The sequence below is a fragment of the Salarias fasciatus genome, chromosome 22 (assembly GCF_902148845.1).
Source record: "Salarias fasciatus chromosome 22, fSalaFa1.1, whole genome shotgun sequence".
In the NCBI taxonomy this organism is placed as follows: Eukaryota; Metazoa; Chordata; class Actinopteri; order Blenniiformes; family Blenniidae; genus Salarias; species Salarias fasciatus.
The window spans coordinates 15,707,953-15,730,202 of NC_043765.1; the positions used below are offsets into that span (position 1 = coordinate 15,707,953).

The following is a 22,250-nucleotide window of genomic DNA, read 5'->3' on the forward strand; positions in this document are numbered from 1 at the left end:
ATCACAGCAAAAAAAAAAAAAAAAAGTAGGAATAATAATATAGAATACAGAAAATGGACAACATTTATTATTTTTGAACAAAGAATTTGGAAAATCTTTGTAGTGATATTTCTGGAAGATAGAGACAAGTGTAACGAATAAGAAGTGAAAGCAAGTGACCATAAAAGTGAGTCTATATTGCCCCCCTGTGTTAGCTGATAAACTTACACACATGGAAGGAAACAAAGGGACACTGTTACTCTTAGCAGCAGGCTGAGATTTTAACAAAATTCCTCACGACCTGACAATGTGATTGAAAGAACAAGGTGATGGCAAATCTTCATGATCTTATCATACATGATGTCAAAGGATGTCACGTTTTGAGGCTGTGCATGGCTGCAGATATGAGTTGGATTACTGAAGGGAGAGCATTTCCCTGTTCTACTCCGGCTGAATGCACTGTGATTGTTGACTTCGAATAAATCCTTTAAAAGATGCATACTACAGATGAGCACCAGCTATCTGAGCAGCCTCCGTGAAACCTCCCCAGCCTGTTGTCTATATCTTTGAGACAACTCCTTTGCTCTCCTCACTTCCTTCATGTTCTCCTCCAGGTTCTCGGCCAGTCTTCCTTGCTCTTGGTAACTTTCTGCCGCTCCGTTCACTTGCTTGCCATCTGATCCTGGCTACGTAGCAGCCAGCCAATCAGCTCCTGCATTGTGGTCCCCTTTGATACAGTGGCCTTGGCATTCTCGGATGTGCCTCTCACGCATCCTGAGCAAACTGCAGGTGTGGAGCAGTGGTTGCTCATTACTTTTACCCTCTGATGAGATAGGAAGCACGCTGAGGGAGAAGTCGTAGCCCTTTATCATGAAGAAACCTTGTATGTGGCCTCTGAAATTGAGAATGATGATAAAAAACAGACAGAAATTAAAGCTGAGGCATACTGTAGACCCACAGCATGAATTGAAAAGTATCATCAGTTTAAAACTCACTTTGCTTTGCTCTGATCTTTTCCACACACTCAGCAAAACTCAAAGTATCTTTCTGAGAACAGTCGCAGCTCTGCTGCAGGTTTCTGATATGCTGGACCATGGCCTCATGGCGTTCTTGTTGCTCATTGAAGGTCTCAGCCACGTCAGAGAAGCGCCGATCCAACTCTGGCACATTCACCCGCCTCATCACCAGCTTTCCAATCCGCTTCACATCCTGAGCATCTGGACATAAATAAAAGGCACAAAAAGCACATCCAGCTCAAACACATCAGCGATGTTGGTGAAGCATCGACAAACAGAGATGAGGTACCGCTGTGTGTGGGACGTGTCTGCCTGGCTGATGCTGCTCCAGCATCAGCAGACACATTGCAGGGCGCTGGTTGCAGGAGAGGCTGCCTCTGGGAAAACAAAAATGAAAAAGTCAGTTTTGATATGAATATCTTTGGTCTTTTTTTCCAGCATGAAATGCACAATAGTGTAGTGGTGAGTAGGGCTGCACAATATTTAAAAAGACCCTAAACTGTGCTGACAAAGGGGTATATTTCACTTCAACATTTTAACATTACAACATACCAGAAGTCATTCCTAAAGTACAAAAAAATCACATACTGAGAGTGTATTGCTGCAAGGCATGTCATTATGACAATATTCAATAACATGAATATTTCATGAATATCATGCAGCCCTAGTGGTTTGATATCTCAACACACAGTGAGGATGTGCGCAGATAATGGATCCATTATTTGTGCAAAGATCAGTCTCTCCTTTGCACGTCTTAGAAATTGGTAACAGAGCTCAACCTCAAGCATGCGCATGTTCTCAATTTTACGTAGAAGAAATGTCAGAATCTGGCATGCATATTTTTGTGGTCTGGTTCCTTGGATGGACTCACTAATCGTTTTTCTGTCAGTGCTCAGTCATGGTCTGGGTGGGTATGAATAACGTGTTCATTTCTCCAAACCTAAACTACAACATGTAGTTCAAAGTGTCTTGTTGAGACCTGTCGATACTACTGGCGCTGAAATCAAATAGTTCATGGATGGCCACACAGTGATTTTTTTTTACAAGTAAAGTAGAGACAGAGATTCTCTTGACAGTTTCTGCTGTTAAAGACATTTAAAAGTCTATAATCTCTTACCTCTCCGCTGTGGCCATCGCGCGTAAAACAGCAACACAGAAAACGGAGCATTTTCCGCAGCCTCGCTGTCTTTCGATCAGTTTTCAGGTCACTTATTCTCGACAATTGTCCTCACAAACCAAACACATTCCACTGTACGTCAGAGTCATGCGGCTCCCGGGGGAGAGATTTCCTGTTTTTCTTTTCTTCTTCTTTACTTTACAGCACCGATAAGAAGCGCGTCAGACAGGTGCGCCTGCAGGTGAAAGGCGCGTTCTCTAAAGATGTTCTTAAATATGCAGCTGTCTTCAATCAATAAAGTATAAAACAGATTTATTAGTAAAGCGAAAAATTTTAATGAAATATACACATCTATATAATATAATTCAATAAAATGAGGTGGGAAACCAAGCACGTGGGGCAAAAACAAACGGAAAGAGTGATTTTTGTTCTTATCCCATAATGATGTTTTGCATCCCATTATGTTTTGTTTTCATTACAAAGCTATTTTCAGTTTTGGGATTTTTTTTTCATTTTCAAAATCCTTTAATTTTATTATTATAAATTATTTTTATTTTATTAAAAATATTGAGCGTGCTTCATTTTATTGTATTTTTTTAACTACATACCAAAATGATAACATCAATTCTACAAAAAATTATAATGACATTTTCACTTTTATGTTTTACTTGGCAAAACAATGAAACGTTCAGTTATTTCTTTTTTTTAAAGATGCAATTTTGGTCCGTGCATGAAGTATAGTTCATTGTTGTTGCTCACACTGTACAAAGAAAACACTCGTTCTTCATGTACGGACCCAATTGTGACCCAGTGATATTCTTGACAGACACTCATGACTTTGACTTATCAAGTGATGAAGAGACTACTTGTTGCTAACTGCTCCTTATAAGAGGCATGCAAATATGAAAACTGTTTACCTTTCTTGTATTTTTAACGTGCTGTCTTTAATAGATGCGTCAATTTCTCTGTGAAAAATATGTCTGGTTCTTGTCAAGGTGGATTGGTTCGGCAAAATGTCTTGGGAGTCAAGTGCAAACAAACGTGTACCTGTTATGTTTCCTCCTCACCACGTGGGGGCAGTGACGCGCTAATTCCTTCATAGTCGAGCCTGAACGCAGCTCGAGAACAACACAAGCTAGTCCCGGGTGTTGAGAGACTTAATACACTAATAATACGTCTTTATTATTATCTGAACTCCTGTCCGAAGGCGGTTTTTAATTTATGAGCTTCGTGTAGGAACTGCATTCAGACTGGCTGCCTCGAAATCCGGAAATATCTCCATAGGCTCCTGTAAATTGTTGGTGAGCTGACAACAAAGAGCTCGCAGCTGGACGCAGCTGGCAGTGCTGCTGCTCTGAGAGTCTCCTGTTCTCACAGAAACATACAGGTGAGTAGATCAAATTAAGAACCAGGCCGACATGACGGGAATGGCCTCTCCGGAGAAGGCGTCCACCTCCAAGAAGAAGGGCGAGAGAAAGTGTGCCAGCAAGGAGGAGTACAGGCAGCTGTCCGGCATCATGGGGGTGATGAACAGCCTGAGGAAACAGGTAAAGAAAAGATGCAGCACGTGAGGTTACCTGCAGCCATGTGGGGATTTGTCTAATGTGTGTGTGCATGCATCCAGTTCCAAAGAGTAAAGAACACAGAGGGGTGATGGATGGTGGTAATGGAGCCCTTTCTTCCTTTCTCTCTTTCTCTCTGTCTCTCTCTCTCTCCCCCCTTTCTCCCAGGGTACACTGTGTGATGTGACCCTGGTGGTTCAGGGAAAACACTTTCCAGCCCACAGAGTTGTTCTGGCTGCTGCCAGCCACTTCTTCAGCCTCATGTTCACCAGTAAGTGTAGCATGATAACTTTAATACACAACACTGTGTTCAGGAAGAGGTCTGTGGGAGACTCTCCTGCTCGAGGAATAATGTGATTTCCACCTGTACCGTGTCTTTGGAGAGGTAGTAGATTCAGACATGTGTTGCCTGAAATAAAGCTTTAATGTTTCTGCTATTAATACCTGTATTGTCATTTATTAATACAAGAGTAAGACATATTAGCAAAGTGAACCACAAGCTTGGTGCTTAACATGAAATTACATGTGCATGCTGTGTTTGTGGTTATATTTAAGGATGCACATTACTTTTTGCATGTTTCTAGAACTGATTGACGTCTGCTTTATGCTTAACACTTGAGGCTTTACAAACTGATATACATCATATGTTTGCATGATATAAAGCATTGCCCTTTATTCAGCTGTCAGATGAACATCACAAGAGAAGCAACGAATATATCACTACAGGAAAGATGCAGATATTTCTGTAATTAGGTGAAAACAAATACTTGTGGTTTTCAGTACCTGCATTCTCAAACAGTCTACAGGAGTTGAAAAATATCAGCATATTGTATGTCAGTGAAAAGGATCCTTGCTAAATCTTTACTATTACATTTTCTTCAAGACAAAACATGTTGTACTTTTAACAGCATTGTGTATATTTTAGCTGAAGATTCTGACACATGACCGACCAAATCATATTCTGCCGATGTGCACAGGTTACTCATTAGGTTACTCATTCCTGAGAGGTAAAGTACAACGTGGTCATACAAAGTAATAAATGTTGTTGTCAACTAAAATGCTGCAGGAATAAAAATCTGATGCTTCCATTCTACTTTTTTCCATTTTCAGCCAGAATGATGGAGTCGATGTCCCATGAGGTGGAGCTGAGGAGCGCTGAGCCTGAGATCATTGAGCTGCTGATTGAATTTATTTACACCGCACGGTAAGATTTTCGGTGGAGGCTGATGTGTGTGTTTGTTATGAGGCGATTTAAAAGCAGTGTGACCAACAGAATTGGTGGTATTTACTTTTTATCAAAAAAGTTGTGTGCTTGGTGATAATTCTGTCAAATAACTTACATATCATTGTGTTTTTGTGTGTGTGTGTGTGTACCAGCATCTCAGTGAACAGCAGCAATGTGCAGTCATTACTGGATGCAGCCAACCAGTACCAGATAGAGCCTGTGAAGAAGATGTGTGTGGAGTTTCTCAAAGGACAGATTGATGCGACAAACTGCCTCGGTAACTTTCTAATTGATGATACAGAAGTTCCCGTAATGTCATTTCTTTCATTTTAACAGTCTTCATCTTCTACCCCCCCGCAGGCATTTCGGCTCTCGCAGACTGTATGGACTGTCCCGAGCTGAAGGCAGCAGCGGACGACTTCTTCCAGCTTCATTTCACAGAAGTCTACAAGCTGGATGAATTCCTACACCTGGATGTCAAACAGCTGACGTATCTGCTGCACCAGGACAAACTAACAGTCCGTGCTGAGGCGCAGGTACACACCATCTTATCTTATTTTGTATGTGAAGGAAAGAATGATGAGCTTTTCTTTTTAATTTCAAGTCTTGCTGTTTCTGATTTTAGATTTATGATGCTGCGGTGCGCTGGCTGAAGTACGACGTATGCAACAGAAAACAGTACATGGTGGAGGTGCTGGGGTGTGTCCGCTTTCCTCTGGTCTCCAAAACCTTCCTCTCCAAGACTGTGCAGGCTGAGCCGCTCATTCAGGACAATCCGCAGTGCCTCAAGATGGTCATCAGTAAGTATACATCCGGCGGAACTACGGTTGTCCGTTCGTCCGACTCCGATGCAACTTGGTCTGACTTGCAGGAGGGTTGCAGGGGAAGGCGAGCTCTCACTAAGCAGTGTTTGTGTTTCAGGTGGGATGCGTTACCACCTGCTGTCCCTGGAGGACCGCGAGGACCTGGGAGAGAGCAGCAGGCCACGGCGCAAGAAACATGACTACCGCATCGCTCTTTTCGGAGGCTCTCAGCCTCAGTCCTGTCGCTATTTCAACCCCAAGGTATCAGAGTGCACATGCTGCCTCTCCTCCCATGGAACACCTGTATAATATGGTATCACCCCACAGTGTGATTGCCAAGTTTAAGATTATTTCGACTCGTATCAGTGGCATGCGTCAAGCGTCAGGATGCCTCCTCACACAGGAATCCACCTGGACAGACATCCGCTGCCCCTTTGAGAAGCGCCGGGACGCCACAGCCGTCTTCTGGGACAACGTGGTCTACATCTTGGGCGGCTCGCAGCTCTTCCCCATCAAGCGTATGGACTGTTACAACGTCCTGAAGGACAGCTGGTACTCCAAGCTGGGCCCCCCACCTCGCGACAGCCTGGCCGCCTGCGCCGCCCAGGGCAAGATCTACACATCTGGGGGATCGGAAGTTGGTGAGTGGCGTAGAAATGCATGTTTTATTGTCTATCAAGTTGATTCCTGACAATGAGGCGCTGTAAGAGTACTGCGGTACGAGTAGCAGCAGCGCTGATCATGGTGTTCTTGTGTCCACAGGGAGCTCAGCCCTCAATCTGTTTGAGTGCTACGACACGAGGACTGAGTCGTGGCAGATCAAAGCCAGCATGCTGATGGCGCGCTGCAGCCACGGCTCGGTCGAGGCCAACGGACTCATTTACGTCTGCGGAGGAACGGTGGGGAACAACGTCTCTGGCAGAATCCTCAACAACTGCGAGGTCTACGACCCGAGCACGCAGCAGTGAGTCACCACAAACACCCAGCTCTGCAGATTTTGCTTATTTTAATGTGCATATTTATTTTTCTGAGAAATAGGATCAACAATTCTCTTTACCAGTTAAAATGTTTAGACTATTACTGATTGATCGGGTTTGAAAGGCCAAACGTTAGTTTCTAGAAAAGTCCACACACAGCAGCACATAATCCGCTATGTGGTGTCAAACTCCCAATTCCACATTTCCAGATGGAGGGAGTTGTGTGGGATGAGAGAAGCCAGGAAGAACCACGGACTGGTGGTGGTCAACAACAGGATCTACGCTGTTGGCGGGCAGGGGCCTCTGGGTAATGCAGCAGCCGTTGTGTTGATCAAGACTCAGCAGTGATGGTACTAAAAGGTAGAAGTGTAACACTGTCTTGTCCTTGCAGGCGGGCTGGACTCAGTGGAATACTACGACATTGCCAGTAACGAATGGCGTGCGGCGTCAGCGATGCCGTGGCGAGGGATAACGGTGAAGTGTGCCGCGGTCGGGGATGTGATCTATGTGCTGGCGGGGTTTCAAGGCGTGGGGCGACTTGGACACACCCTGGAGTACCACACAGAAACTGACCGGTAAGTGGATCAGCCACCTGTGGGTGAGCTCTTTTTCTTTTTTTTTAACCTTCTTTTCTTCCTTGTTCAGGTGGGTGACCTGCAGCAAGGTGCGAGCCTTTCCCGTCACCAGCTGCCTGATCTGTGTGGTCGACACGTGCGGAGTCAACGAGGACGAGGACATGGATCTCATCGACTCCCAGCCACACGCCGCATCCGCCGCCTCCTCGGCTGCGTCGGCCTCGTCGTCCTCGTAGCGCAGACAGCAGCAGGGGGTCGCGGTGCTCGTCAACCCGCTGAAGGGAGCCGATCTTTCACCAAAATGATTATTTCACCCAAACCAGCTCTTGGGTCAAGAGTGAAATAACTGTTTATTTATAAGTGTCTTTTATAAGTTGTTAGTTTTAATAAATAAATGTTAATTTTCTTTGACTTTACCTTCTTGAGGCAGACGGGGTTCGGGCAGGAGCCTGAGTGCACTACTGAAACTGAGCACCTCATTTCTCCACGACGCAAACTGAATATCTGGAAATAGGGTTTGGGTTCCGCTGATGCCGAGAGACATTGTGCTTATGTAGAGATGTGTTCAGGTATAATATTGTACATTGTTTTTACTGTAACCTTCTCTAGTTTTCCCAATTTTCTTTGTAACTTGAAGCTGATCTAAAACTGTACACACAATGTAAATGTGCCACTGGAAAAGAACACACATTTTTACAGTTAAAAGGCCCCCAAACCTTTTAACGAGAAAAGATTGTAAAGCAGGATATCCAGTTGGATTGTGTAAAGAAATTTTATTGTAAACAGGATTTAAAACATTTTTTATTACATTTCTTTTCTTTTCTTTTCAGTTTTGTGGCTGGTAAACCTCTTGCTGTTATGAGTGTGGATATATTTTATTTTACAGGTAAACAATAAAGCTGTTTCAGTAATTCGTCTGCTACATCGCGTTACGTCTTTAAATCATGATGCCATTGCCAGTCGTAGAAAATACTTGAGGACAAGTAGAAAATACAGTGAATACTGACATGTAAAAAGCAAGTTTGATTCTCATGATAACAAAACAAATTAAGAACACTTCATTTGAAAATATTAAGGCAGCAGCAAATAAGTGGCATATCGTAAATTGATCACTGTGTTGATAGCCAGATAGTTTTCTGGTCCATACTCAACATTCCAGTTAAAAGCATGTTTTCACATAGATAAATAAAATTTCAGTGATAAACGCCAGCATGTAAAAGTAGATTAAAACATGTCAAGAAGTTACTACAGGAAAACCGATCAGATGTTTTGATACATTTGTCTTGACGACACATGATTTGAATATAAAAACAGTCAGATGGGAGTTAAAACACTGCGGGACACTTAAAACAGGTTGACATTAAGGTGCGTTACAAAGATTTATATCCCTGAGTACGTTTTGCAAACGACTGACTCGTCCCTCTTCATTTGGGCCCATCGGAAAAAAAAAATAAATCAGCCTCTTTATTCTTCTCCATGTTAGTCATCATCAAACTCTTCCTCGGACATGAGGAGTGCAAATCTGTTAGCGAGCTCATCGACACCTCCACCGCGTCCCTGAGCTCCTCTTCCTCTTCCTCTTCCTCTTCCGCCTCCCCCTCTTCCTCTCCTCCCCTGGCCTCTGCCTCTGTTCTCCTGCCCGTCGACAAGGAGAACCCATCGGCCGGAGACGCAGCTCTTCACAGAACTCAGCAGAGATGCGTAGAGTTTCCCAGAGAAGGATCCCACAGGTAGCAGGCTCTCTGCCGGTCGGCCCCCCTTCAGATACCTGACGAGGCCGTGGGCCAAGGTACCGCTGAACAAACTGGAACGCAGAGAGGAGAGAAGGTTCCGTCTGATTTCTCAGAGATCAGGGCGATGAGCCACTGAAATAGTAAGCCTTAAAAACGTTTTTTGGAGGGGTTCAAATCAATCTCAGAAAAACTTAAAATAATGTTCTGAGATGGCAAGAAAATGTAATAAAAAAAAATCTAAATATGCATCAATGACTTTAATCTAAATTTAAACTAAAACGTTTCGAGTGATACTTATTATTCAAAATGAACGTTTGTCAGGTAAAAATCAGCGCTTCCATGATTATAATTTGATAATAAGTTAAGAGGAGAAATATTACTCTGACGCACCGCCGCCTCTTACCGTGGCAGATGGGGTGCAGGCAGCGGCAGCAGCAGCAGCTGATTCAGGCACAGTGAGCTCCAGAGGCAGGCCTGCCACTGGCTGAAACCGTGAGCCACGGCGAGATCCAGGCCTCGCCTCTCCCCCGCTCTCACACGCTGTCGATCTAGCCCCGGCTGCACTCCACGCTCTGTCGCCCAGTTTACGTGATTGACTGGTATGACGAAGCAAAAAAAAAGATTATTGATTAATAACTGATTGACTAATAAAATTACATTTTAGTGTTCTCAACTAAATGTGGCTGAACTGACGGGAGTGTTGGTGGTCAGCAGCCTCGGGCTGGAAAATCCGGGACAGTTCTCCGTAAACCATGCAAAGCAGCAAAGCCTGCAGCTGGGGTTGGGAAGGTTTTGGTGTTGCATTTTGCATCCAGAACGCCGTCACTGCAACCGCCAGCTGCATGTGGGGGAACAGGAGACAGAGCGGACTCTGATATCCCAGGGTTTCCAGAAGAACACTGAGGCGCACAGCCGCAGGCCTGGGTACAGAGCAGGGGAGAAGACATGGGCATTTCTCCAAAAGAAAAACACTGAAAATATTAAATAAGACAGTTTTCTTTTCAGGTTTACCTCAGCAATCCCTTCCAGGTGTAAATGATTTCTGAGAGGCTGTACCGCCACACTTTTGATCTTCATGTTGAGGTCCAGACGGTCATACTCCTCCACAAAAAGTGGAGCCGCTCCTGCTGCTTGCCCATGCTCAGATCATCATTTGCACTATGCTGTGCAGGCAACCCGTGGCTCGGACCCCTGCCTCCACCACGTCCTCTCCCACCTCTCCCTCCCTGTGGTCCAGCCGCCTGCTGAGGACCTCCACCTGCTCTGGGCTTCTGCAGTAAGATCGCATACACGGCCTGGCGTATCGTCTCAGAAACACAGTGACTGCTGGCTAACTTACTGTTCTCCACCTGTGCGATGAGCATGGCTCTGTGCTTCACTAAAACATCTATCACCCACTGAGGAAGAAGCCCTTGTGCCGCAACCAGTGACAAACACTGTGGCAGCAGTGAGATCTGCCCCCCCAGAACCGCACTGCCAGCTCCAGAGAACCAGCGAGCCAGGGAGCTCGGAGAGTCGATGCTGTATTCCTGCATGGCTTCCCTCAGCTTGTGAGTGATTACACCCACTTGTCCTTTATTGCCTCCAGCCATGAACGCACTCACATCCTCTAAGGCCTCTGCTACATTACGAAAAGAGAAGAGCCAGAGGAGGAGGCCGTCGATACGCGAAGCAGATCCTCCGCCTCTACCCGAGAAACTATTCTCATTCAACATAGCAAAGACTTTATTCGCCTCTTTCGGAGCACCATAATCATTTCCAATTAAGACGGCGGCCAAGGCCAGCGTCTCGTGGTGAATGCTACCAAACCACTGGCAGAGGCCAGAGACGGTGTAGCAGCGAGCGGAGATGTAGCGGTTACTGGCGTTGCCGCTGAGGTGATTCCAGCGGAAAAACTGGAATGGCAGATAACCCCCTGGGATGAGAAAACAAAAGTTATAATATGCAAAAACAACAACAAAAAAATCATTCTTACTGTAATTTCTTATAAAACTGTAAACTTGTGTGTTCATGTGTAGTGAATATTCTGTCACTACCCACACCTGGAAGGTCAAATATATAAAAGTCACTGTCGCTGGTCAGCACTGGGCAGTTCCACTGGCGTGCCAAACAGGCAATCTCCCAGTCCGCCTCGGCTGGACACTGCACCAGGGGGACTCCCATCTGGGTGAGGACCTGGATCAGGACGTGTCGTGTGAGGATGGGAAGAACGCTTCCGCTGCGGCCATGAGCGAGCTGGTCCGCCTCCTTTATCTTGGACTGCAGACGCTGCCGCAGAGTGGCAAACTTCTTGTCGCTGGGATCCATCCCTGAAAGTCATGAGAAAAGATGGGACGTCTCAAAATCAATTATAGAAATGTGAGGACTGACAAAGCATGATCTTTACCTCCATCCAGAACCACATAAGGCTGGATGCTGCAGGTTTTCAGCGCTGAGAAGAACTGCTGCAGGCGGAGAGAGAACTGGTCGTAGTCTCCTCCACGCTGCTGGTCCAGCCCGCTGTTAAAGTAGAGGCGATAGTAGAGGCTGGAGCCGTCGATCACGAGGCGGCTGTCCCTGAGCTTGACATCTTTGAGAAGGTGTCTATGGCCTTCCACGTACGAGGTCAGACCGTGGACACCCATGGGGGACCTCAGGGCGCTGGAAAGAAATAAAGCGAGAATAGTCAGATGTACTACTGCCGACGCACTGATGCCACACAAGGAAATGTGCAGATGTGCAGCGGTTTGTGTAGACATCCGGCTGCAGGAACATTATGAAACAAAAATTTTAAACCACGCTGGAAACGAAGAGCTGAAAGCTGGAATTATTGAACAAATGACTGCAAAGAAACAATGATGACATGTGATTGAACTGAAACATCTTCAAACGTATAATCAAGGCAGTAATTCTGAAACAAAGCTCTGAAATATGTAAGTATACCAACCAACGTTATTTCCCCTCTACTTTCTGTTTATGTTTTGTTCAGTCACTTCCTTTCCAGTATCACACTTCAAAATAAAAGCAATTGATTACAACTCTTTTTCTTGTATTCTAATGTACACACATGTATTATTATGTCCAACATAAGTATTTATTAAAATTCACTCATTTCTAAAGCACGGGAGCTTTAATATATGTGACTGTTACATGGTGAAAACTAAATACCTATATTTTGAATTTTGACAAAGGTGCCAAATGTCGCGAGAGAACGGAAACGCGACCGAACGAGGGAGCAGCTGTGTTCACTGGTGTTTCGGATTAACTGGTGTCCCTGTTATCTGGTGACCAACTTCCTGTCTTTAGTAACAGCGTACGTAAAGATAACACACAAATAAAGTAGCACTGCACTTTTAAACTTTATTGTGAATGCAGTTAAACGTCGTGCACCGGGACAGCTACAGACTTATGTCGGGGTTTTAACATTTCAACATTTTTAACATTTGAAGAAAACGGAAGCTGAAGGAAGTCGGTTCCCAGTTAAAATGGATACCAGTTAATCCGAAACACCGGATTCAAACTTCACCATGGCCGCACTGTCAGGAGGAACAAACCTCGGGCTTCCCGGGATAAGTCAAGGCATTCTCGCAGCTTTTGCACACCGGAAAAAAGATACCAGCCCGTCCACAAGGTTCTGGGAGAGTCCGGACAGCGTCGCGCAGCTGGAGGGGGTCCGACAGTGGATCGGGAAGCACTACAAAAAGGTTAGCTAGCCTCACATGTAGCCACCCACCGCTAGCAAGCCCAGCGGCTCACAGCGTAAACAAACACACCAGCTGCCAGTATTTACACAGACAGTCAGCATTGATGAGATCAAAACAGTTTAGAAGTGAATAACAAATAGCAGCAGGTGTGACCGCTCTCTGTTCTTCTGGTCGATTTCATTAAAACACGGCAGCTGCGGAGAAAACAGCGGTGATGTGCAACACATCACAATAAGCCATCAGGGTTAAAAATGCACCGTATATCACCTTTTTTTAGATCATTCTGTCTCGTGTGCCCGGCTTCAGATTGAGGACATTTACTGCAGAATTACAAAGCTGAAGAAGCAGATGAAATGTTACCTCTGCAGAGGAGCCTGGCTCTGCGCTACAAGCAGCTCAGGAGAGGAGGAGTGACCCCATGTAGATGCATGCACTAGTCTTGAGGGCGGTTTCTCCTCTCACATCCCAGTACTCGGGACAGGTAATGCACGATCTGCCGATTGCAACAAATAGATCTGTTAGTTGCGCAAAGATCCATCGATCGCTCAGCACATATTACCAATGCAAATTAGCTTGCAATGGTCGCAATCGATAAATCGTGCAAGTTTATATTTGGTAATCGATGGATTGTTTAATTAACAACAATGAAATGATCAATTTGTGCTGGTAGATCGCACCCATCACCTGAAAGACACATGCATCACATGACTGCAGTGAGCTGTTATTTCAATGAATATATAAAGAATACTGTTAACAGTTGGCGTGTTTTCTCCCAGCATGTCCTGGTGGATTCCCCATCCTGTCAGGCTCTGGCTGCAGTCACCCTGCAGCTTCTGCAGTTCCAAGAGGATGCTTTTGGACGACAAGCAGTCAGTCCTGCACTCACCAAACTACCTGTGAGTTTTCACTAGTTGTCATCAGATGATACTCTGAACATGTTTGACAAAAAAAAAATACTGGTTTTCAAGATGCAGTAAGTCTCGAATGTGCTTGACAAATGCAGGTGCATTGTTGCTGAGTTGAGGAAATAAATGGAATTACAATTATAATGATGTATTATAAAAACAGACATTTGAATTGACATTAGCTCAAGCATGGACTGACCTCCAGTCTTGCTGTATTTAGAGATAAAACTCAATCAGTCTGGAAATTTGTGTTCTTGATAGTCATGTTATTATTGAAAGATATTATATTGAAAAAAGCACAATGTTGATTTTGAATTTTCCTCTGTAGGCACAGTGCTTCCTGGATTTGGGGCCAGGTGGCGGCCTCTGTCACATTCTGGGCACTGCGTACAAGTTCAAGGTGGAACAAGGCTGGTGGGTACTCAGCTTTTACACAACTTGTGATAAATTTGTTTGATTTTTCATAAATGAATTACTGATGATATTTTCATTCCCTCCGTACTGAAACATAGGCGGCGATTTGACCTGCAGAATCCGTCCAGAACTGAGAGGAATGTGGATATGTTTGTTACAATTGAGAAAGCACTTACACAGGTAACAAAGGAACAAGTACTAATGCATCCACCACAGATGTTTTTTATATCAATTCACACCAACTGTTCTGTTTCAACAGAACAACTGTATGTCTCTACCTGTGGTGTACCTGGACCTGAGCCTGGATCAAGAGCTGAGCAGCAGACTGAGTGGTATCATCACTAAACACCAGGTAAACCGCTGAGTTAAAGGCCAGTCGACAAAATTTGACAGAGTCCTTGAGAAAAATGTCTCTGTTATTGCTATGACTTCATTTCAGTGATAATCACTGTTTGTGTTTTTTGGTTTCTTTTTTTAATGTAGGGCACGGTCACTGAGGACAGGATGCTCGCCAGTCATCACGTCTACGCGTCGCCATCTTCTACCGAGGAGGGTCGGTTGAAATCTGTGTCTTTATGTGCTTTTGTCAAGGTCAAAATATATAAACCTTCACTTAAACTACACTGAAACTCTTTTGTGCTCACATTTAGATGAGTGGATGCGTCCTGTTATGAAGAAAGACAAGCATGTCTTGGTGCACTGGGGCATGCACCCCGACAGGTAACACACGAGCAAACACACGGACAGAGACGCTCACAGATGGAGAAAACAAGAACTCGCTGACTGTGACTTTTTTGTTTCTAATCAGTTATGACAGCTGGCTTTCCTCCAGTGATGTTGAGGCAGAGGTTGAGGAGCCGCCACATCCAGAAAGGCCCTGGAAGGTTAGTGTTTTAGCTGACATAAGAAACGCTGTGTACCACAAAAGTCACACTTGATGTCAGCCTACACTGCCTGTCAGTTATTACTCTGCGTTTGCGTGTGCTTCAGGTCCATGCTGGTTGGGTTCTCGACACAGATGTCTTCAATGAGTGGATGAATGAGGAGGATTATTGTGTGGATGAGAGGAATGTCCCCGTCATCCTCCGTCGGCGGATTCATCTCCAAGGTGATCAGGTAAGGTCTGACTCGGGGTATGAGGTTATTTTCAGTTCGGTCTCAAACTAATGACTTCTGCTCTGGTATTTTCTTTTTATGACTGTTGTAAAAGCTGCATTTATTTTTAGAAACATTTAGAACTTGTTTTAGAGTTTTCGTCTGTATTTTACAGGATCCAAAAGTCACCCCATCGAAAAGAGAAGGCGCTCCCCTTCTCCTCCTGCCACTGAAGGCAGGAAGAAAGGAAAAAAGGGGTAGGATAAAGAGGTTTATGCTGGTTTGACACCACCACAGCGCAAAGTTTCAAATTTAATTAGTTTCCTTTGCTTGCAGGAGAAGGCGCGGACAACCAGAGGAAGAGCCAGAAGAGGACCTGACCAAAGACATGGAGGATCCCACGCCAGTGCCCAACATGGAGGAGGTTGTTCTGCCCAAAAATGGTAACAGACGGCATGCTTTTCGTGCATTGCCAACAAGTTTTCTGTTGCTTTTTACTTATTAATGCTTTGTCTGCAGTGAACTTGAAGAAAGACAGTGAGAATACGCCTGTGAAAGGAGGAATCATGGCTGACCTGGGTAAGAGGAGTGCTTGGATATTCCAGCTTTAAATATACAGTCATGCTTTTCTTTTTCTTTTTCTTTTTTTTTGGAACACATTTTGTTGTTTCTAAACACAACGAAAATCCAAAACACAGAAACGAAGCCTTCCACTCCAACCCATCAGACAGCACGTTATTCAGAGTTAGAGAAGCAAAACAGTCAAATTAACCAGGATGATGATAACAGAATAATAACTGTTTGATTAGACTCATATTTTGACTCGTTCTCTTTCAGATGATCAAGAAGATGATTTTCCAGGAAGGGTAATCATGACATGATGTTTCTCAACGTCTTTCATTTCATGTTGTTTTGGTTTTCATATTTTTTTTTTTATTTTTTTTTAATGGAATTCAAAACTCTTATTAAAGTGTCTTCGCTCACATGTGTTCAGGACGACGAGGACGGAAGAAGTGAAATCCCGCGGCTCTCAGAAGGAGAGGAAAATATCACGGAACAAACGCATCACATTATAATACCAAGCTACACCTCTTGGTTTAATTACAACAGGTGAGTCGAGAGATTTCAAACAAGTGTCACCTGGTTGTGATTTTGCCAGATTTCCAGACTAATTAGAGAAACTTCTCCAGCATTCACTCAATAGAGAAACGTGCGCTGCCTGAATTCTTTAACGGAAAGAACAAATCGAAATCTCCTGAATGTGAGTACTGCTTCAGATTGATTCAGACGATCCGACCGAAACGTTTCCCCGTTATGGTGAAGAACGTCTTCCACTGACGTCCCACGTACTTTGCAGCTTCCTGGCATATCGAAACTTCATGATCGACACGTATCGGCTCAACCCCCAGGAGTATCTCAGTTCAACGTCCTGCAGACGAAACCTCACCGGAGATGTCTGTGCCGTCATGAGGTAGAACTTGATGCGTGGGGGTCAGGTTTTGTCCAACCACGCTCCATTCATTTAAACAAGGCTCAAATATGGAAAAAGATTTGCAAAAAGATTAAACACATATCTCTGCTCTGCTGTGTCTCTGCTTACGTGATAAATTAACCCAAAGTGAAATTGTTTTGCGTGCAGGGTTCATGCATTTCTGGAGCAGTGGGGTTTGATCAACTACCAAGTGGATGCAGAGAGCCGCCCTCTCCCCATGGGGCCTCCACCCACGCCACATTTCAACGTCCTGGCTGACACGCCGTCTGGGCTGGCCCCCTTACAGCACAAACCCCTCCAGGTTTGTGCTGCCGCTTTCACACAGACGGAACTTCACAGACACTCTGTATCTTAAACTCCTTTCAAATGATCTCTGCCTCTGGCTCTTCCTGCAGGTTTCGGCATCGCAGCACATGTTGTATTTCCCTGAAAGGAGCAGAGAGAAGCCGTCAGACTGCCAAAACTTCGGTCTGCGCACTGACATCTACGCCAGGAAACACCCCAAGGTCTCACTCCCAAACAGCACAAAATACAGACAGTAACACACTGGAGCCTGTTGCTCCGCCCACAGTTAATTCAGGCATGACACGACATGATTACTGAATGTTCAGAGAAGATTCTCCGACACAAAATTGAAAAAAGATCTGTCCAACCTTTGCCTGTCGTCAGCTGGAATCTGCTCCAACCCACCAGTCTACTAGTTTACAAGTTATCGTTTGAACTAATTTCTCTGCTTTTTTCTGTTTCAGACTAAAGGAGCGAGTGCAGGGAGGGAATGGACAGAGCGGAGACACTCCTGCTACTGGAAGTAAGGCTGTAGTTTTGGTTTTCTGACACATTGCTTCATGCTTTCATGGGTGTGAAACGGATACATGTTGATACGTGAGCTCTTCTTTTCCTCTGATGGCTCTTTTTAAGATTTACAAGTCAGTATGTCCTCTTTCTGTCCCCTAGGCTCTGGAGGTTTACAGAGACGACTGGAACAAAGTGTCGGAGCACGTGGGCTCCAGAACGCAGGACGAATGTATACTTCACTTCCTTCGTTTACCAATAGAAGACCCTTACCTGGAGGACTCGTCGGCCTCTCTGGGCCCACTGGCGTATCAACCTGTGCCTTTCAGCCAGTCGGAAAACCCTGTCATGAGCACCGTGGCCTTCCTGGCGTCTGTGGTGGATCCACGCGTGGCGTCAGCTGCAGCGAAGGCGGCGCTGGGTGAGCTGATCACTCTAGACTCCTGGATGAAATCTCACTCTCAGATTCAAAGAAATGATGTTGTGGTGACTCTTCATCTTTGTCTTCAGAGGAGTTTTCTCAAGTGCAAGAGGAATCCGTGGATAAAACCTCTGAGAAGTCCAACCTAACAGAAAAAACAGGCAAAGAGACGTACACGTTCTCATAGTTAAACAATTATGTTTCAGTCTCACTTCTGATGTGCTCATTAATGTTACTTTCTTACAGAATTAATGGATGTAGAGAATCTGGAGACAAACTCCAGTTCTCATCAGGTAACAGAAAGTTTTATTCTTTACCTTTTCTTTGCTCGTGATTTGCATTGCCTAACTTCAGCCTGTGAATTCATCTCAGGTCCCCAGCGAGAGCCGACGGCCTCCAGCTGGAACCCAGCGGGCCGAAGGTGGAAGGAGAGCGAGTGAAAAGGGAACACATTGAGAACATGCTTCCCGAGGAGAGAGACGGTGCGTTGATATGTCCAGCACAGTGTGTGTGTGCATCCCAGTCTGGGTATATTAACAAGACTTTGTGTGTTTGTGTATCAGGAAGAGGAGATGATGATGAGAGCATCGGGCGTCGTGAGGGAGATGGAGATGAGGGGAGGAGGGTGATGGAGCTGGAGCTGGTGGAGAGCAGCGTCTCCACAGCGGCTGCTGCTGCTCTGACCTCAGCTGCCACCAAGGCCAAGGTAGAAACTGTCCTCCAACTGAAACACACACTGCTGAGTCGAGGTCAGCTGACACAATCCTGTGCTGCTTAGTGAGAGAATCAGCCTTCATACAGTGATAAAGCAAGGTTTTCCTCTTTGTTTCACTGCTTTATCCCCACACACTGTTTTTGCTTTGCCAATCTGAAGTAAAACTCTTGACGCTCCACATCTTCTGAATTTGCAGCACTTGGCAGCAGTAGAGGAGAGGAAGATCAAGTCCCTGGTGGCTCTGCTGGTGGAGACCCAGATGAAGAAGCTGGAGATCAAGCTCAGACACTTCGAGGAGCTGGAGACCATCATGGATCGAGAGAAAGAGGCTGTGAGTAGAAAATCCACTGATGTTGCTCAAACCAAGGTCACCCAGTAGTGTTCACAGCTGTGGGGTGTTACCGAGTCAGGACTGATGTTGGTGGGAGGGGACAAAGAAAACAAAGAATTGTTTGTGCCATTGTCTTTTACACTGATGGTGTTTTTTTTTTTTTCTTTTATCAATTGATCTAGAATATTTGACTTCAAATTCCTTTCAACAAATTGTTTGAAAGGTCATACTGCTCTGTCACTGGTTGAGAGGACCTCAAACTGATCTGACTTGGTGGTTGTTGCTACGATATAAACTGAGAAAGACTCGGGAAAGGACAGTCGCATTGGAGTTCTGTTCAGAGTGGTGGCTTTACTGTCAGTCAGCTGACTTGTGTCTGTATCCTTCGCAGTCCTAAATAATCCTCCTGTGAGCGTCGAAACCCTGATTCCTCATCTTTGGCCTTGTCTCAAAAAAGTTCCACAGCAACAGCTCAAAGAATGTCAACGATCATGTGTTGCAATGAAAAGTCTGTTCCATATACACAGCGTGATGTGTGACAATAGAAGACATGTTCATTGTGTTTGTGGTGTTTACCAGTTAAAAACATGTCAACGGCTCATGAAATGTGGAAATGGATCAAGGTGTTTACAGGAATTCCTCCTTTATGCACATCAGTGAGAATGACCTTTGGGGATGTTTGATCTATTTAAAGCTCCTTTATTTCTGAATTCTTCAGATTTCAGTGGTTTATAAATCGATTGTACTACTGCAACAATCCCACCAAGAATCATTGTAATCAAATCACATCTCACTTCAATCTCTTTCTGAAATTCAGCTTGTTTTTTGAGTATTTTGCTCCTTGAGCTGTTGACATTTAGAAACACAATAACAAAGTGTCCTTGTCGTGCAGTTGGAGCAGCAGCGTCAACAACTCCTGTCTGAGAGGCAGACTTTCCACACGGAGCAGCTGAAGCAGGCAGAGATCAAAGTCCGCCAGCAGAGGGGAGCAGCAGGGCCAGGCGGGCTACACGGTGCAGCATTCAGGTCTGACACACCACACACACAACACATCTTTTCTGAACACTTTGAGTTTTGTGTTTACATCTTGATGCTCCTCTCTCCTTCAGGTCAGCCTGTGTCCAATCGATGATCCTGCTGGAGCAAACGCCCAGTCGATGGCCTCTCGACACCCTGGAGCTCCCAACGGCATGTGTGAGAGCACTCTTCAGTTTCCGCTGGGTTAATGACACACTGCTGATTTTATTTATGTATGTTCACTGATAGAAACTTTCTTTGCTGATTTTCTCAGGACCCGTTCCTCACAGCCTGATGGGATAGCTCCTGCTCAAACCGGCCCTCCATCATCCAGTCACAACTAAACTGGAGAACAAAAGGTTTTCTTTCAGCTAAATAATGTTGTCTGTTCCGTCAGTGTTGACTTGGTTGAAAAGTTTGACAAGAATGTCAACACAAGTGATGTGTCGCGTTATCGTCCCAGCCTGTCTTTTGTTTGTGAAATGTGTGTGTCCTGAAGTGAGAGTCGAGGAATCTTCAGTTTCATCCTGACTCATTAAAGTTGCCTTTTTTAAGAAGCTCACTGTGTTGTGTTGTGATCTTTAAATTCTTTCAGTTTAATTTTGTTCCACCAAAAGGTGTACAAGGTGTGGTGTTCATGCACATGTTGTCAAAAAACTAAATGTTAAGACTCACATGAAGCCAAAAGAGTTTGACAGCAGTGATTATTTTGAAATGAGTGGAAACGATCATGGAGTTGAATGAAATGATGAAGCAATCCTGAGCATCTTATTTTACAAATCTTGTTTGTTGCAATAAGAAAAACCCCAAAGTCCTGTTGAACATTGCTGTGGATCTTGTTGCACCTTCAGCACCTTATGTGCCCGTCATGGGAGGAGAGTAATAACTTCTTAAACCTCTTTGTTGCATGTTTTGGGGGAGAATAAAGCCTGTTTAAACAGCATATGGTTAGAAAAACAAGGTTGCTGCTTTAACAGAAAAAAAAAACAACTGTTGAAGATATTCATTTTGCCTTTTATTTCACGTCAATTTAATTTTTGTAACAATATTTGAATGTTGTGCAAGTACCTTTGCAACTGGTGCTGGTGCATGGACGCAAAAAAATAAATGTATGTAAAACTGCATCTTATGTGTAGCTCTAATATCTGTTGACAGCCCTTAAAAATAGATTGAATCCAAATAACTAGTCGTCTCAGAAATATTACTTCATGCTTAAAAAATAATCTCATTATCATCTTTGTCCTGAAAGATAATATGAAGCGTGTATCTGGTTGAAAAATAATTTTTTTTAAAGATTGATTTCAGTTGAAACTACAAATTAAACATGACAAAGCCAACACACTGATCATTTATTCCACCAAAGAAAAAGTAGCTGATCCAGCTGAATATCCTCAGAAGTGCAGTTGTTTTTCCACAAGGTTCTCTTGGTAACTTTGTAAAGGAAAAGGAAAATCATGTAACTGATGGTGAATTACATGACAGAAGCACAACTTTTATTCCAGCAACATAAATAGTCTGTATATGATGATGACGGTGTCTTCCAGAGTATTATCCACGTGTCGAGAGGATGAAAACATTTCCATTGTTGATACACTTTGTGGCAAATCACACTTGATTTGAAATTGAACAATAAGATGCAGGGTGGACGTCTCACAGCAATTTGAACAGTTTGTGCAGCAGCATCACACAGAAAGGACTCAAGAGTGTGTAGCTGCTGCAGACCTCCACACTCAGCCGGCTAAGAATCGGAAGCCACCTCCACCGTGAGCCGGACGTGACGTAAAGCTATCCTTTCTTCACTTCTGATTGGCTCTTCCACCCCAGCTCCTGACGTCACCTCTGTGCTCCATTCATCAGCTGGACTTCACGGTAGGTTTACTAACGTTCTTTTCCTCGTGAATGTATCGAGTAGAATTATTAATCCCCGACACCTCCAGTGTTCAGACTTTCTTGACCAGTTAGACAGATGACTCTCTCTGTCGTGAATTAGATTAGATCAAAGCACTTTTTATTTTAGAACGCTGATAACGTCGGCTAGTTGAACTAGCCCCTGGATAACTAGTTTCCTGCTTATGGTCGACTTTTCTTACAAAAGCGCAAAAAATGCATTAAACAGAAATGAAATATCCCAAATATAGTCTGAGGCCTCATATCAAGTTAAGTTAGTGCAGGGAATTTGTATCGAAATATGACCGTATTTACAGTTAATCTCAGCAGCATGCGTTAGCTCAACAGTGTTTTTCTCATTGAGGGAACATAGAAACTCCAGAGATCAGAGGTGCTGTGGAAATGTTTGACGTTATAAATTGTCATGGTATTGGAATTAGAAGTTTTGTTAGTGTGTTTGCATTAGACCCTGAATGCAAGTCAGAGTTTTGAGTTCTTTTATTTGGGCATA

The 22,250-nt window shown here is 44.3% G+C and overlaps 2 protein-coding genes and 1 pseudogene across 2 annotated transcripts; 2 read left to right on the top strand and 1 right to left on the bottom strand.

Annotated features, from left to right (window-relative positions):
- Positions 1–3,237: 3,237 nt before the first annotated feature.
- LOC115409335 (kelch-like protein 7) lies at positions 3,238–8,170 on the top strand. Its single transcript, XM_030120470.1, has 12 exons — positions 3,238–3,659; positions 3,843–3,945; positions 4,785–4,878; positions 5,052–5,176; positions 5,260–5,435; positions 5,525–5,699; positions 5,821–5,963; positions 6,106–6,343; positions 6,465–6,666; positions 6,889–6,986; positions 7,071–7,254; positions 7,325–8,170. Exons 1-12 carry the CDS (start codon positions 3,531–3,533, stop codon positions 7,488–7,490), a joined length of 1,833 nt encoding a protein of 610 aa, XP_029976330.1. The 5' UTR covers positions 3,238–3,530; the 3' UTR covers positions 7,491–8,170.
- Positions 8,014–11,895, bottom strand: LOC115409338 (protein asteroid homolog 1-like). The gene is made up of 7 exons (XM_030120472.1): positions 11,374–11,895; positions 11,030–11,296; positions 10,147–10,902; positions 9,979–10,114; positions 9,681–9,907; positions 9,391–9,583; positions 8,014–9,058 (listed from the first exon to the last, which is right to left on the bottom strand). Exons 1-7 carry the CDS (start codon positions 11,723–11,725, stop codon positions 8,734–8,736), a joined length of 2,256 nt encoding a protein of 751 aa, XP_029976332.1. The 5' UTR covers positions 11,726–11,895; the 3' UTR covers positions 8,014–8,733.
- A 568-nt stretch (positions 11,896–12,463) lies between these two features.
- Positions 12,464–20,411, top strand: LOC115409337 (SWI/SNF complex subunit SMARCC1-like; annotated as a pseudogene).
- The last annotated feature ends 1,839 nt before the right edge of the window (positions 20,412–22,250 follow it).

What these genes read in the sequence shown, in the direction of transcription:
- LOC115409335 (XM_030120470.1), top strand. Translation starts at nt 3,531, where the DNA reads ATGACGGGAATGGCCTCTCCGGAGAAGGCGTCCACCTCCAAGAAGAAG. An exon ending in TGAACAGCCTGAGGAAACAG is followed by an intron (nt 3,660 to 3,842) that starts GTAAAGAAAAGA and finishes CCTTTCTCCCAG; the next exon opens with GGTACACTGTGTGATGTGAC. An exon ending in CAGTCCGTGCTGAGGCGCAG is followed by an intron (nt 5,436 to 5,524) that starts GTACACACCATC and finishes TTCTGATTTTAG; the next exon opens with ATTTATGATGCTGCGGTGCG.
- LOC115409338 (XM_030120472.1), bottom strand. Translation starts at nt 11,725, where the DNA reads ATGTCTACACAAACCGCTGCACATCTGCACATTTCCTTGTGTGGCATC. An exon ending in TTATGTGGTTCTGGATGGAG is followed by an intron (nt 11,297 to 11,373) that starts GTAAAGATCATG and finishes CATGACTTTCAG; the next exon opens with GGATGGATCCCAGCGACAAG. An exon ending in TGCTGACCACCAACACTCCC is followed by an intron (nt 9,584 to 9,680) that starts GTCAGTTCAGCC and finishes TCGTCATACCAG; the next exon opens with TCAATCACGTAAACTGGGCG.